Source organism: Paramacrobiotus metropolitanus, unplaced genomic scaffold (assembly GCF_019649055.1).
Source record: "Paramacrobiotus metropolitanus isolate TYO unplaced genomic scaffold, Prichtersi_v1.0 Parri_scaffold0000146, whole genome shotgun sequence".
NCBI classification, from domain to species: domain Eukaryota; kingdom Metazoa; phylum Tardigrada; class Eutardigrada; order Parachela; family Macrobiotidae; genus Paramacrobiotus; species Paramacrobiotus metropolitanus.
In genome coordinates, this window is record NW_026570366.1 from 95502 (window position 1) to 110007 (window position 14506).

At 40.1% G+C, this 14506-nt stretch overlaps 4 protein-coding genes across 4 annotated transcripts; 2 read left to right on the forward strand and 2 right to left on the reverse strand.

Annotated features, from left to right (window-relative positions):
• The first annotated feature begins 316 nt into the window (after positions 1-316).
• On the forward strand, positions 317-3537 carry LOC129599448 (carbonyl reductase [NADPH] 1-like). Its single transcript, XM_055497674.1, has 7 exons — positions 317-665; positions 837-924; positions 1222-1403; positions 1685-1797; positions 2504-2629; positions 2819-2963; positions 3043-3537. Exons 1-7 carry the CDS (start codon positions 639-641, stop codon positions 3223-3225), a joined length of 864 nt encoding a protein of 287 aa, XP_055353649.1. The 5' UTR covers positions 317-638; the 3' UTR covers positions 3226-3537.
• Positions 3195-6536, reverse strand: LOC129599445 (decapping and exoribonuclease protein-like). Its single transcript, XM_055497670.1, has 6 exons — positions 6042-6536; positions 5428-5622; positions 4764-5000; positions 4265-4409; positions 4041-4135; positions 3195-3718 (listed from the first exon to the last, which is right to left on the reverse strand). Exons 1-6 carry the CDS (start codon positions 6404-6406, stop codon positions 3589-3591), a joined length of 1167 nt encoding a protein of 388 aa, XP_055353645.1. The 5' UTR covers positions 6407-6536; the 3' UTR covers positions 3195-3588.
• A 253-nt stretch (positions 6537-6789) lies between these two features.
• Positions 6790-11625, forward strand: LOC129599455 (N-lysine methyltransferase KMT5A-like). The gene is made up of 5 exons (XM_055497683.1): positions 6790-7265; positions 8675-9000; positions 10702-10895; positions 11079-11297; positions 11553-11625. The coding sequence occupies exons 1-5, from the start codon at positions 6920-6922 to the stop codon at positions 11620-11622; spliced, it is 1155 nt and encodes a 384-aa protein (XP_055353658.1). The 5' UTR covers positions 6790-6919; the 3' UTR covers positions 11623-11625.
• Positions 11626-11860: 235 nt separating this feature from the next.
• Positions 11861-14386, reverse strand: LOC129599466 (uncharacterized). Its single transcript, XM_055497702.1, has 5 exons — positions 14075-14386; positions 13655-13862; positions 13452-13531; positions 13042-13097; positions 11861-12379 (listed from the first exon to the last, which is right to left on the reverse strand). The coding sequence occupies exons 1-5, from the start codon at positions 14129-14131 to the stop codon at positions 12160-12162; spliced, it is 621 nt and encodes a 206-aa protein (XP_055353677.1). The 5' UTR covers positions 14132-14386; the 3' UTR covers positions 11861-12159.
• Positions 14387-14506: the final 120 nt, after the last annotated feature.

Below are 14506 nucleotides of genomic sequence, written 5' to 3' on the forward strand. Positions count from 1 at the left end.
TATTAAAGCAAATCAGCTGTTACTGTTAGGAAACTTCCGCCGTCATGCAGTACAAACCTGACTTTTGAAAGTTGACGTTTTATAAAAAATAATACCTACGAATTAATATTTTTTCATATTAATAATTTATTACTATTAATATGCAGTTTACATACTGTGGCACTGTATAAATTAACGATAATCATAAATGTACTGCACAGAAATACATTCTTATAATATGGTATTAAGTTTGCGTGTTAACCGTAAGCAGCGCTTACGGCAGTACTTACAGTACTATGCAGTATGTATTCACGCTACACCATACTACCGTATGGTTCATAACTTCATATCGCTTATCAGCTGATGGTACTGTTCTGTGAAACTTATTAAATTTTTGCGAAGTCATCTTCATTCACCGAGTTTATTGTGTACATACGGTCTCTACTCTGAATAAACACACCTGGCAGCTTTGCGGGGATTTTTCGCAGCGATATTCAGTTTTTACTGGTTAAGTCGTTCTGACTCCTAAGTTGTCTAACACTGCAGTGTGCAGACAGTGCAGACCATATCGGTAGCTTTTCTTCGTAGTTGCAAAGAAGTTCTCGGCGAAGGCTTCCATTCTCACGAGTTTAATCGCATTGTGGACTCCTTTATCCGACATGAGTGCGGGAAAGCGTGTTGCTCTGGTAAGTAGGGCTCCGTAAGACTGTAAGAGCCATGGACCACCTAGGCCTGTAGTTTGTTTTGCCGCTTGCGTCTCCCTTTTTGCGGACGAAGTGCACCGCAAAGCTGTTAGAAGAAACTGGTGTTTGGATGTAAATCGGGAAGTGAAGATATGAGGGCCTCAATTTCTGCAGGTGACTGGCGGCAATAAAGGCATTGGATTTGGAATTGTACGAGGATTATGCAAAGGGCTGGGCGAACGTGGTGCTGTTTATCTAGCTGGTATGTCGCAGTCGTCTACAGACAGTTGCTTGAATTCTCGTGTTTCTGTTTTCGTTATTAAATTCTAGATATACAAGCTGACTCATTATGGCTAACACCTACCCTAATCAATTGTTTTAATTTTTTCCTAATTTTTTTTGGAAACAGAAGAATACAGTACCGTATTCGTGCAGCTTTAACTTTCAATGATGATTTTCAAATTTTTGTTAATAAATGTTTAATATTTATATGTGTATTAGTTCAGTGATTCGAAGCGTGCCACACGGGAGATTGGTTATTATCGGGCGTTGTATTTAGCGCGGAATGAGCAGCTCGGGCAGCAAGCAGTGGCTAAACTGAAAACCGAAGAGGATCTCCATCCGGAATTCATCCAGCTGGATGTCACTGATCGGAAAAGCATCGAAAAAGCCCGCGACACGATTGTCCAAAAACACGGCGGACTGGATATCCTCGTTAACAATGCGGCCATAGCTTTCAAGGTGCTCTTAATGTGAAAAGAGAATTTCCCGGTTGTTAGAGGAAGTTAATTTATATTAATGATATGAATATACGAGTATGTGAATAAATGAATTTTTATATATGCGAAGACGGTTCTCAGCTGCCTACATAAAATTATATGATATTTCTGTACTAGACAACGCTATCCGTAGAAGTTTGGAATGGGTACTTGCAAATTGTTTTGCAACGTATATTTTGAAACTATCCTGAGCGGATTCTCCGGGCACTTTTCATTATTTGAATTTGTGGTTTTTTAACAAAGAACGATGCCACGGAATCGTTTGGTGAGCAGGCGGAAGTGACGATCGCGACGAATTTCTTCGGTTTGTTGGATGTGTGCGATGTGATGTTTCCCATTCTCCGACCGTCTGCCAGGTTTGAATATCTTTGCTAAATTCAGTAAATTGACGGCATATTCTGCTGTACAGTATGCATCGCAACATGTTTGTTGGATGGTAATTATCTGCCTCATTAAAATTAAAAGAACAGCAATTTTTTAAAAAAGTTGTTGTAGCAATGCAATCCTCTCTCTCTCTGACATTGTCAGCCTATTTGCACAGTATTTACAAATATATATTTGTATATGTGTATGTCGATATGCTTACTTTTTATAAAATGAACTTCAGAATAATTTATAAAACTCAAAAATTTATTAAAAAATCTTTATATATAAGCACTAGTTAAATTGTTTTACCGTCATATCAACTGAAATTAAGTATTTTACTGTCATATTCTGCTTTTCTTTCTACTTGATAATTTTTAACACGTGTAAAAACGTGCCAAAAATCCTTATGTTGAAAGGCAGAATATCATTGTTAAGATGTGAGCAAAATCTTGCTCGTAAAATTGATAGGCATGTAGATGAAACTGGAAAACCAACACTTTGATATTGACGCAGTGTGTGGCCGTTGTACTACGACAGTTTATCTGCACTCTTTCAGATGCAGATCATTGATAATTGATATTATACACATATTACTCTCTTCCCGGAGGGGCATGTTCCCGGACGGGGATGTTGCTGTTTTGTTTTGGAGTGCTTATTACTCCATTTTTTCAGTTGTACATTCCATGATTTTCGTAGGGTGGTGAACGTATCCAGTTGCATGGGAAATGTCACCTACATCACTAATTCTGCCATTAAGGAGCGCGTTATTTCCGAGGAGTTGACCGTGGAAGAGCTGAAGAAAATTATGAACGATTTTGTTTCGTAAGTTATTTAAAATATGTGCCTTAAAACAAAAGAACTCTAGTCTAGCACATAAGTATTGCAAATCCCTTTAAATTCTACAAAGATGTTGCTGCGTGGTGTTCATTGTACTTAAGTGATCCTTTAAACTTCTGCGTTTACGATAAATTTTGCAAACCGCGGAGTTTGTTCTCACTTGGTTATCTGTAGAGCCGCCAAACGCGACACCCATAAAGACGTTGGTTTTCCCACTACGGCCTACGGCATGTCTAAAATCGGGGTGACTGCTTTATCCAGCATTCAGCAGCGGGAATTTGACAAAGATAAAACGCGTCCGGATATCGTTGTCAATGCGGTAAGCACTATTCTGCACTAAAAGAGTATGAATGTAGTCAAGATGCCGGTTTATCTGGCTGAAATAACGCTAACGTCAGGTTCATCCGGGATATGTGGACACCGATATGAGCAGCCATAAAGGCACCAAAACCATTGATGAGGGTGCCGAATCGTCGCTGTACGCCGCTCTGCTGCCCGACAAGACGGATATTCGCGGGCAGTATATCTCCAGTAATTCTAACGTGGAAAACTGGCGCAACGGAGTGGCTATGATCTTTTAAATCTGCCAGTTTATTTACCGCTTTTTCCATGTTTTTTTTATTTTTTTGAGTTCTAGTTTCCGTTATTTAGAGAAAGAAAATTTGTTCCGAAACAGTAACGGTGAATTTTAATGTCTTTTCCGCTAAGAGACTGAAGAACATTTCATTGTTTCGCTTCGCTTGATCTACTTATAAACTCAAGTTTTACCATTCCTAGCTTGCAAAATTTCAAGTGATACAATTTAAAAATTATCACATTAGTGCATCAAATAAGTGTTGGATCAGTATGATCTATATGTATAAAAACTCTGTAAACTAAAACATGTGCGAGTGCGGGCATTGAAAACTGACCTAAACAAAAGTTGCAAAACGCTTGAAAGCCGCTCAGTCATCCTTCGAGATCTGTCGGTTGGTAAACCATTCCGGAATGAATTTATAGCTGCATGTTTCCGCGTCGTACGCTTGCATCTTTACACTGTTCCAACCAACATTCCATTCAAATTTGTAAATCGTTCTGAAATAGAATTATGGTTAAATCAAGCCGATTGTCATACGGTGCACCATACTTGAAATTGTGTTTGACTAAAGAGCTTCTTTGCTTCAACTTGTCATTTAAAATACAGCGTAGCAGGTCGTAAACTTTTGTATGCTCCACCGTTTTCAACCGTAATTTTTTGTGTCTCGTACAACAAATTTGAAAAAATGCAACTCAATATTATGGAATTTCAGCGCAACACCATGTCTTTAAATTTTCTTCGTTCTCGTATATCGCTGCTTATTGTTTATTAACGAATTTTTGTGAAGAGAAATTTTAAACATAGAAACACAATACGAACTTGGTGTGATCCTCCACAACGACGTCACGAACATGTGCCAAGAAATCGGAAAGAAATTTCACGCAGACCGATGGCGACCAGTTAATGCGTTTATTCTACAATGCGAAGAAAACTTAAGCCCACAATATACAGGAGTTTCCATCCTTACAATTGTAATTCAGTTTTAGTACTCGTAATTAAAAATAAAAGCAAAGTGGATGGTCCAAATGACAATCGAACCTTACCGTGTACAAAGTGTTGTAATTGGCAATATCCGTGGGCATTTCATCAGTATAGGTGACAATGCCGTCGTCGTTACGGAAGCCAATACAGATCAGCGGCACACCTCCGATATAGCTCTGCGCCCACCAGCGTCGAAATTTCCCATTCCTGCCGAATATCAAATGACAGATTATTGCACTTCCAAAAAATCGCTCACGGTAACCAGATTGCACAATCGGTTTAGTTTGAATAACCAACTATTTTATCGTAACATGTAACTGCTAAAACTGCAAGATTAATTCACATAGCGCACGTAGTGAGCAATATAAGCTGAAACTTGAGAAACACTATCAAGTAATGAAAAACTTGATACGTAATTTTATTGCAAAGGCTTTCGTAAATTGAAATGATAGCTAAAGTTCAACATGTGCACGCTTTTTCCGCTTCGTTAGTACGTATTTAAAAGCTCGCTCTTTAATTCTGAATCAGAAAAAGTATAACGTTGCCCTTTTGGAACCGTACAAGAATTTCGACAGGCCATCAGCATCGGTTAGTCCACGCGACGTCTTGCATTCCACATAGCTGGACGGTCCCTTCGACTGCTTTGCAGCATCATAACAATCGATTTCCGCGGCATACAACATCCCAGTACTGCCAAGTTTGCTGGAAATAATGCTTAAAAATCCATCGTAAGGATTCGGTGGGATTGTTGCAGCGGTTTTCTCGTCGTTGGTCATGAACTGCTCAAATTTGTACCCCCTGAAATAGTAACAAAATATACGTACAGTAGTATACCCGGCAGAGCTAGGTTTTCTCTTTCTCTCTTTAAAATACCAATCACGATACTAAAAGGCATTACCATATCCCAGGATTAACAAGTTCTACATTATTTTGAAGCAACAGAAAGTACAAATATTCCCCGTGAGTTCACCATCGTGAGTATCAATAACCGAAGTCTATCGTAGGGAAATGGCAAACGTAAATAGCATGAAGAAGTTCCTATGCTCAACAGCCAGCATACGTTTATACGTCTAACTTTTTCTTTTTAAGAAGCGTACAGAATATCCCGAAGTTTCCAACGCTTGTATAGTAGAATACTAATCCGAAAACTACCGTAAGGTGCTAATAAAGAAACTAGTGTAAATATTTAAGCAGTAATAAGAAAACTTACAAGCTAATCACCTACCAATACTGCGACGCTTTGTACGCATCGGAGTGCATTCCCAACCGTTCACTGCGGGCCTCTTCGGTTTCGAAATTGGTCAAATAAATGATCCCATCAATCCGGCATGCCGAGATGACCCAACCCTTCATCCGCTCATATGGCGTAACCATGATTTCGTACAGCCGTTTCCGCATGCAGACAATGTTCACCTTTGATCTGCAATCAGAGAAACGAGTATGAGAAACAAATCATATGAAATATTTTATAACAGCAAAATACGTATTTGAAAGCCTAATTCAGCCACGGCAATCCAAAAAAAACTTCCGAAAAGAAATATCTAAATTTCAACCGCAAGTACTTACTTGTACAATGATAATGTTAAGTTAACAGTAAAATGTGCGCAACGTAGATACGGTATACTGTCTCTGAATCATAATACGAAATCTTCTGATTAAATTATAGGTATTCCCAAAAAAAAGTGTCCATACGCTATAATTATGTATCCAGTATCCTGACGATAATGGATTTACGGAATCCACTAATTCGATTTCGATATCCGCCGTTACGTAACATGCATTTAGGTACTTATCAGTGGATCACAAAGAACATCTCACTGATTTCGTCTGTTTGCTTACCGAATTCTGTCGAACTTCTCCGGATGCTTCATAATCCACGTAAGCAGCTGGTCCAAATGCTCGTTGGTTTCGGGATCGTCAGGATCCGGTCGCGGCTGGAACTGGTCTGCGCCCACATTCAGATCAATGCACAGGTTTTTGACAGTGCGTCCCGGTCCCTTTCGCCGCAATGCCCGCAGTCCACTGCGATCGTCATGATACTTGCGACGGAATGTGTTCGGCAGGGGACCAGTTAACGAGAAAGCACCGATTTCTTGGAGATCCTTCAGCTGGGGCGCCAAGCCCAGGCTGGACAAGGAACGACGGTCAGCACTGTTCGAAGTGATCGGCAGCGAGAAGTGCGAGCAAACTTGAAGGGATGTCATGTTTTATCAGTTGAAAATTTGAGCCAAATGACTGTTTATTCTGGGAAAACGAAACTAATTGACAGATTCATCACATAAGTCACAAAAACTCGCTGTCGAGTGTCTCACAGCATGCGACGGCGAAAAGAAAATTATGAAAATGAAATAATTTTTTTTTAAAAAAACTGAAGATCGAAGACCACGAGACAGACGTTTACAGAGTCACTGGTCACAACAAAATTGTACTTGCACTTTTTGGCACTGCCAGACGCACCGGTTACCACTATGAGATGCAAAAATAAGAGTGGCCGCCTGCGTACGCACTTTACTTGCCATAAAGTATTCTTCAATGGTTTTACTTTTGGCATGCAAAACATCGCTTTATTTTCCGTTTTTGAATTTTTCTGTCTCAATTATTTTTAATAAAAAATGGTCGTAGATCTGGCAGGTGTAACTAAAGCAGTTTTTTCTCATGTCCTTTAAAATACTGATTTTGACTGGAGATTCTTAGGACGATCTCGCGCTGTCTTCGCCATGCCGCCAAAGAAGCCTGTGGCGCCGACGGCAGCAACCCGTCGTAATCCGCCGCGGAACGCTGCCAGTCGATCGTTCAAACAAACCAAACTGGATGAAGTTCTCCACCGCGCAGCGACTAAACCTCCGCCAAATGATCTTGTTCCTGCTGCGCCATCTGCGCCAGAACCGGTAGTATTTGAGGAAAATCTCGATGGTGATCTCGTTGAGTGTGGCGCGGCGGTTTCCGAGTTTGAAGTGGTTTCCGTCGCAGCCCAGAAGATCAGCAAGCATGCTGCAGCATCTGGTCTTCCCAGGCCCTCACCCTTGAAGATTGTCATCCGCAAACGAGCAGTGCAGCTTCCCAGTAAGTGCAGTAATAGCGAATACTCAGAGTTTATACTCCGTCTTCTGACTAAAGCTAGGGATGTCCGGTTGTTTTACGGAGCACTTACATTTGCCATGATAATGTAGTGGATACTGGTTGTACAGAGCCGTCACAAAGTTATCTTTTTTCATTACACGAATTACAGTGTTACACCGTTAAAGATAGCGAACTAAGTAAAGGCAGAAGCCGTTTGATTGTTGAAATTAATTTTGTTTTATTAACCGTTAACGGGAAGCTTATACATAGTCAGCATGCATGCTGCAGATAAGCACAACTGCAAAAATTTTATCAGAACGATGTGCTAAATTTACAGCGGTCGAATGGGTGGATTCGCCTGACGGCTTAAAATTTAAACTTAAACTTTTAAGTTTAAGTTTTTTAAACTTAAACTTGAACTTTTAGACGGCTTAAACTTTTAAGTTTTGTAAATTGCTTACCTATTCGATAGTGTTTTATACTGAGTCAGTATAAAATACTATCGAATAAAATACAATCAACATTCAGCAGTCACAGTATTACTGACTGCAGAGTGTTTATTAATAAGCCTTTCTTCTCCGGACCTATCGTATTACTGTTAGCGGTAGTTTTCCTCTCAACCATTAACAGAAAAAACATAAATTAAGATTTAATTTAAATCTTAGCACAGTTTGTGCCAGTAGTAGATTTTCATTTATAATTCAAGACGTAGTGCGTAAATACCTCATGGGGAGGGCGGCGATGCTTTTACCCTTGTTACCTTGTACTACGAAACCACCACGTTTGCTGTCTCTGCTGCTGATGCACTCTACTATTTTGGTTTGTTTGAAATAATTCAAATGTAACCATTGCCATTAGAAAAATCAAAAAATCCTAAATCGTTATTCACTTATTCGTGATCTTATTGTTAGGACGCGTATTCAGTGTTCTGAGGCCGTCTGCATGACTGCAACCATTGTGCAACCAACCTAAAGGCAAATAGAAGAATTATGATAAACCAAGAATTTTAATCTTTTAAAGAAAATCTAATGCATATTACAAATGTGTAAAATTTTGAAATTGATGTGGTTGTTTTAAGCAAAGTGCGCGACAGTTGCATCCTGCATGTAGGATGATGTAGCCGATGTCCCTACACACGGTAGCTTAACTCGCTACCCCACTTACAACCGTTAGACAATAACAAGGCCAAAGTAGGCCTCCGCGTGCAAAATTCTCTTGGATTGTTTTCAGTGTTTGTCTAATCTGGCATTTGACGTAAATTATGCATACACGAAATGTAGTGTAATTCATCGTTAGACATAAAAGAAATAGAAAATAGTAGAATCTGTCGTCAAAAATGATCGTGTTAATCTGGGAATCGCAGCAAATCGGTCCGAATCTGTATCTGAACATTCCCCATTATTACTCCGTAGAAGTCCCACCCAACACCCCGCAGAAAAACGGCACCCTCCCCGATGGAATCGCCAATGGCCTACCACCCAGCACCCCCGTGCAGCGCTCCTCCGCGGTGCGGGGCCACCAGATTATCTCGCCCGAGACGACCGTGATCCCCCGCAAGGGCCCCAAGATCGGACGGCCCGCTTTGCCAGGCACGACCACCGTCAAGTCCAACCCGGTGGTGCGCCAGACCAAGAGTGAACGCGTCAAGGCCAGTCTGGAGCTGGATAAACGACTCAAAGAGGAGGAGATCACCATAACGCGCATGATCGTCAGCAAACTGGAAGATCCGGGAATTCAGGTTAGCTGTTAAATTGTGCCCCAGACGTTTTCCGCTGTGTGGTCAAAATTTCGCTTGGACCCAGTAATAACGGCAAGCTACAGTATAAATATCCTTTTGTGGTTAAAAAAGCACAGCGAGAACTCCATTTTTTGTGCAAGCGAAAACAGTTTATTCGAAAATAAGTTGAATAAGTGCTTGCAGTTTGCGTGAAAATTAAAAATGTACAACGATTGTGACTAAAATGCATATCTGAGTAGTGATGCATTGTAAGCTTGTTTTGCTTTAAATATGTTTTGGAGAAAGCTGCGCACACCACGTTTTACCACCAAAGTCTCCGCACACCACCTTTCACCACCACCAGGCTGCGCACACCACTATTCGCACCACGTTTTGTCTCGGGCCACCATTTTTACGCCACCACTATATATATTTGAAACGTCGGTAGTCTCGGGACACCACATTCTGCTCGTGGTTTCGAAGATATGTATGCGGTAGTCGGTCGTATAATTATACGACTAATATGGGCTATGTAATTAAATTCTGTGTACGTACAAAGAACAGTACTTTACTTAACATACGGTGTATCTAAGTTACAATTTTTTGGTTTTTTCGATATAGCGCAAGGCAAGCCGTTGATTGTACAGCATGCGTAATTTGTAAATAAGCAGAGAAAGTTCTTTGCAGCCACAATTTACCATAAACTGACTGCCTGTTTGTTATACTTTTATTCTAAAAATCGTTCTTGATTCATCGTCATACTAAAAAAATGTCGCGTACTTTTTACGACTGATTGGGGCGTACGGAATGTTCCGCCGAGATTTCTGAGGTTTAGATTTGGAGAAATTTTGCGTGCATGTTCACTTCAACCAACTGGCATCGCGAGACAAAGGAAGTTTGGGTGTATGATAGTTTGGCGATGGAGCTTAACTGGCAGGTTAAAGAACAAATATGGCTGCTTTATGGGACGTTACTGCCGGAAAAGCAGATTACGGTTAGCCACAAGGCTGTCCAAAATTAAGGAAACGGAATCGATTGTGCCCTTCACGCTTTAGCGTTTGCGCACGAGCTGCTCAATGGAATTGACCCACAGGAGAGTACCTTTTCTGGAAAAGGCTTGAGGGAGTGGGTTATAACATCATTTGAAGCTAAGCGTGTGCAAAAACTCAAACACCGTCCTGGCAGGGCGGCCGAGCGAGTAAAACCGAAAAAATCGCTAACTATAACGGAAGCGGAGGCTAACGAGTGGGACCAAAAAAGAGGAGCCAGACCGCGAGACGAAAGAGCTGTCTTTTTTTTCCGCCCGTTATAACAATTGCTTAATTTTCATCCAGAATAGTGGTGTGCAGAGACTCTGGTGGTGTGCAATATGCTCCTAGTGGTGTTAGGAGATTAAAGTGGTTTTTTCAAAAAAATTAAAAATTAATAAAAAGTGGTGTGCGGAGCCTGGCGGTGGTGTTTCGTGGTGTGCGGAGACTTTGGTGGTGAAACGTGGTGTGCGGAGCCTTCCCCATATGTTTTTGCGGGCTTTTTGTGAGATTTTTTGGATAACAACATGAATTTATTTTCTGTTTTGTGTTGCTGCGAGTAGCGTAGTAGTTTGGCTTTCTTAAACGTGATGGGATGGCTGAAAGCGCTTTTCAGTTTTCAACATTCAGTTGTTAAATCATTAATGCAAAGATTAACGGATGAGTTTAACAGATTTTTTGCTTTCGTATTTAGATCCACCTGTTTGAGGAAAAAGGCCGTGGATTAGTCGCGCAACGTGCTTTCAAGAAAGACGAGTATGTCGTGGAGTACGCGGGAGATTTAGTGGATGTCAGCTGCGCTAAACAACGCGAACGCTACTACGCCCAGGAACCGTCCAAATACGGCTGTTATATGTACTTTTTCAATTACAAAGGCAGAAGACTATGGTGAGCATCTGAACTATTAGAAAAGATTATTTCTTGAAAAATAACATGGAACATGTCTGCTTTAAACTATAGAGCCTATGTATCAACCGAAAGTGGGTAATACGAGAAGTTTTGTTGTTGGAATTTTTGGTGGCCGTAAGTTTAAATTTTTTTTAATTATGTAATCATAGAAAAATGTTGCAGTGTGGATGCCACTGCGGAAACCGGACGCTATGGTCGCTTGCTGAACCACTCATGTCGTCGAGCCAATCTGCGACCGGAAGTCAAAGAAATCCCCAGCTCGGAGCAGAAGATCCACCTGATTTTGCGCGCAGCACGGGATATTGAGGTGGGCGAGGAACTGCTGTACGATTATGGCGATCGGGATCCGCAGAGTTTGGCGGCCTTTCCGTGGCTCAAGGAGTGAGTCTTTCAGTGTGCTTGTGTTTGACGATTCGTTGGAAATGAACTACTGAACCTTCTAATTTTTTGAAAGCACAATATTGTTGAAAACTGTTTTTGTTTGTTTCTCATTTTCTCTGTCTCAGTGTTTCTCCTCTGGCGCACCGTTTATATCTTGTAAATATTTTGTAAATGATACGTGTAGAGTGTTCTTTCTGCTTGCGTACTTTCGCACACTTTGACCCGTCTTGTATATATGGAATTTCTATCAAATAGAGAACGTCGCGTTTGGATGTTACGGCACTACGGAAACATGAATAATCAAGGGGATGATGCACCCTTCTAATGATGTTACGAATTATTCGATACAATTCTGGGTAATGACGAAGTTGCACACACCATAATTTTTGTCGTTCAGTGGAATATTTACGGGTATGCATTTTTGTTGCATTTAGAAAAACACAGTGATAACAATGGTATATTGATTTCTAGAGGAAAACTGTGAATAAATTGATTTATTTTGTAAGATAAAAAGTACGTTGAAGGAATTTTAAAATTGTTTTCTTCGTTCAGGAAGCGTTTAGGTATGCACTTATGCAGTTATGTATAAATCTGTGTGGGCCTTTGCACCACGGTATTCGCAATTCTGAGTTCTCGCAAAGCAAAAAGAACGGAAATTCAACTTTCGAGTCTGGTCTGGATGAATACAAACACTAACACAGATTCGAATGCACATTTTCATGTGTAATTAAATGCTACCACAGGTGGTACAGCATTACGATTACGCACAAGACAATAATAATAAGTAATTCTTAGTACTGATTACAGTATCGTTATAGAAAATAAATCGCGGAAATTTGTCGGTTCAAAATCAGCAGAAATGTTATAGCTGGCTGCTGTCTTGTTCCTGGTCAGATGCATAGGAATCGGAGTTTGAGTTGGAATAGGCGGATTCCAAGTTGACAGTAGCGTATGAGCCGGACAGGACCGAACTTCCACCGGCACTGCTTCCCGATCCACCACCATTGCCATTGTCATCCAGCAGGCGCACGTTGGGACCGCGGTAAATGCGCGGATTGGAATAGTCAAAGAACTGGGCCGATCTGGTCAACATAAACAGTGTGCCTACTGTCTACCCGTAGTGCTTCAGTGTATTTAGGCCTTAAGGTTAAAATACGTAGATGTTTTAATTGCAAATTGTGGCGGTCTGCCATTATTGATTTGTTTCGGGCTACGCTGTTGCTCACTATTTTTATTCATTTGCCAACGTTGTTAGATTTTAAAAACTGACAGGCAAATTTTTCTCATGTTCGTGAATATTCTATAAGATATTCAGCTACTTGGTAGGGTATGTATAATTCTGTAAGTGTCGGATGGATTGTCATTTTTGTTGACCACTTTCACTCGGTGTCACTGTAGCTGCTAATGCAAAAACAACAAAATTCTCCGTAAAACCATCCAGTAAAAAAAATTCATCCTTAATTTTCTCGTTAAGTGTTGATCTCTGTGATTGCCGTCTATTAAATGAATAGCGTACGCATAAGTAAACGTCCTTGGGCAATACATCAGTTGCCCACACTCTACAATTTTCACTGTAATCTAAGTTTTAAAGTTTTGTGGATCCGTTGTGAGGTCGAATATCTACTAAAAATATTAAAAAATACTTGTACAGATTGTATAATGTTAGCACATAGTACGTATTGATTCATCTCCCCTCTAGCGCTCAAAAACTTTTGACAGTTATATGCGTATTATTCGTACTTACTTGCTGCATTGAACGTTCCACCAATAATCACACGTAAGAGCAATATTGTTCCAAATCTGCGAAGGATACAAATATGAAAAAGCGTTGTAATTAGTGAGCAAATACAGTAATAAAAAATGAATTGTTGCAGTGCTCATATCATACTGTTTTTCTTTTCTTCGAAATCCGCAACACGCACATCCCACCCATAATTATACAAAATAGATCTAGATATTTTATGATTTTTTAATCTGCACGCATCGCACTGGAATTTGTAGAACGTTCCTCGATAGAGTAATTAAATCGTAAATCAATAAAATGTAAATGTCTATGTAATTATAAAATAATAAAATGTAAATTAATAAAACGTAAATGTAACCTTTAAATTAAACCAGCCCAATTTATAAACTACTAAAAACCCCTGCTTTTACCGTTCCAGCTGGACATAAATAGGAGGCCATAGCCATCCCTGGTTCACAGCGACGATACGCTTGGCAGCCTGTGTCCGGATCTATAACAAAATCAGCAAAAAAGTATACGAGTTGTGCTCATTAAAATTATTAAATAATCAATCATAATTAATCATTAGCACCGGAAGCTTTGAATTAACAACTTTATTTATGCCAGAGTATACCTGCGTAGAAGCCAGCTTGCTTAACATTATTGCAGGTAAAGGACGTTTTGGGGATGGTTTTGTACGCCGGGTACGTTACATTTGGCTTGGCGTTGGCTACCAGCGTGCGAATTTCCGCTGCGCTTAGAGCAGTACGACCTCGAAGCTGATCGAGCTGCGCGAAGGCTCCAGATGACTGCTGTTGATCCTGTTGACCTTTAACAGTTTTCTGTAAAGCAAGTTCGGACATCAAACGGAAAACCGGTTTTTTAAAGGCTCAAAATCTTCTATGAGTCACGGACTTCAGTGTACGAGTAATTCTCATAAGGTGAGAGGTATTTAATTTGCATTTACTTAAACAACAGCAGATAATACTGTATATTATAAATACAAAAAATACACAATGCATATATGGCGAACTATTTAATGCAATTGGCTTACCAGTATCGAGAAACATATTACTGATAATATCCAATAATGATAACTGGCAGAGTTCATGTTGCCAGATAGTCTGATATTAATTTTGTATCAAGTCGATATCAGCGTATTGCAGTAACGATGATCAAATGATGCCAACAACACACTGCGTCCGTACACTAAAGCGCTAGAACCAAAGGTAAATTAACAGCAATAAAGCTTTATTCGGAAATCGTTAGTGACTTTTAAAAATACAGCGTCGCTGAATTAGCCTCGCGGTCGTTGAGGTACTAAAAGAATTTTTAGCACATCGATCTACTTTTTGTTATTTGGTTTTTTGCCGTTTGTTTATATACTACAAGGGCTACTGCCAGGCCCATTGGACCATTCCCATATTTTATATTGTCCTTTCATTTTGTGCCAGGAAAATGAGTAAAAGGTAGAATAACATAATTT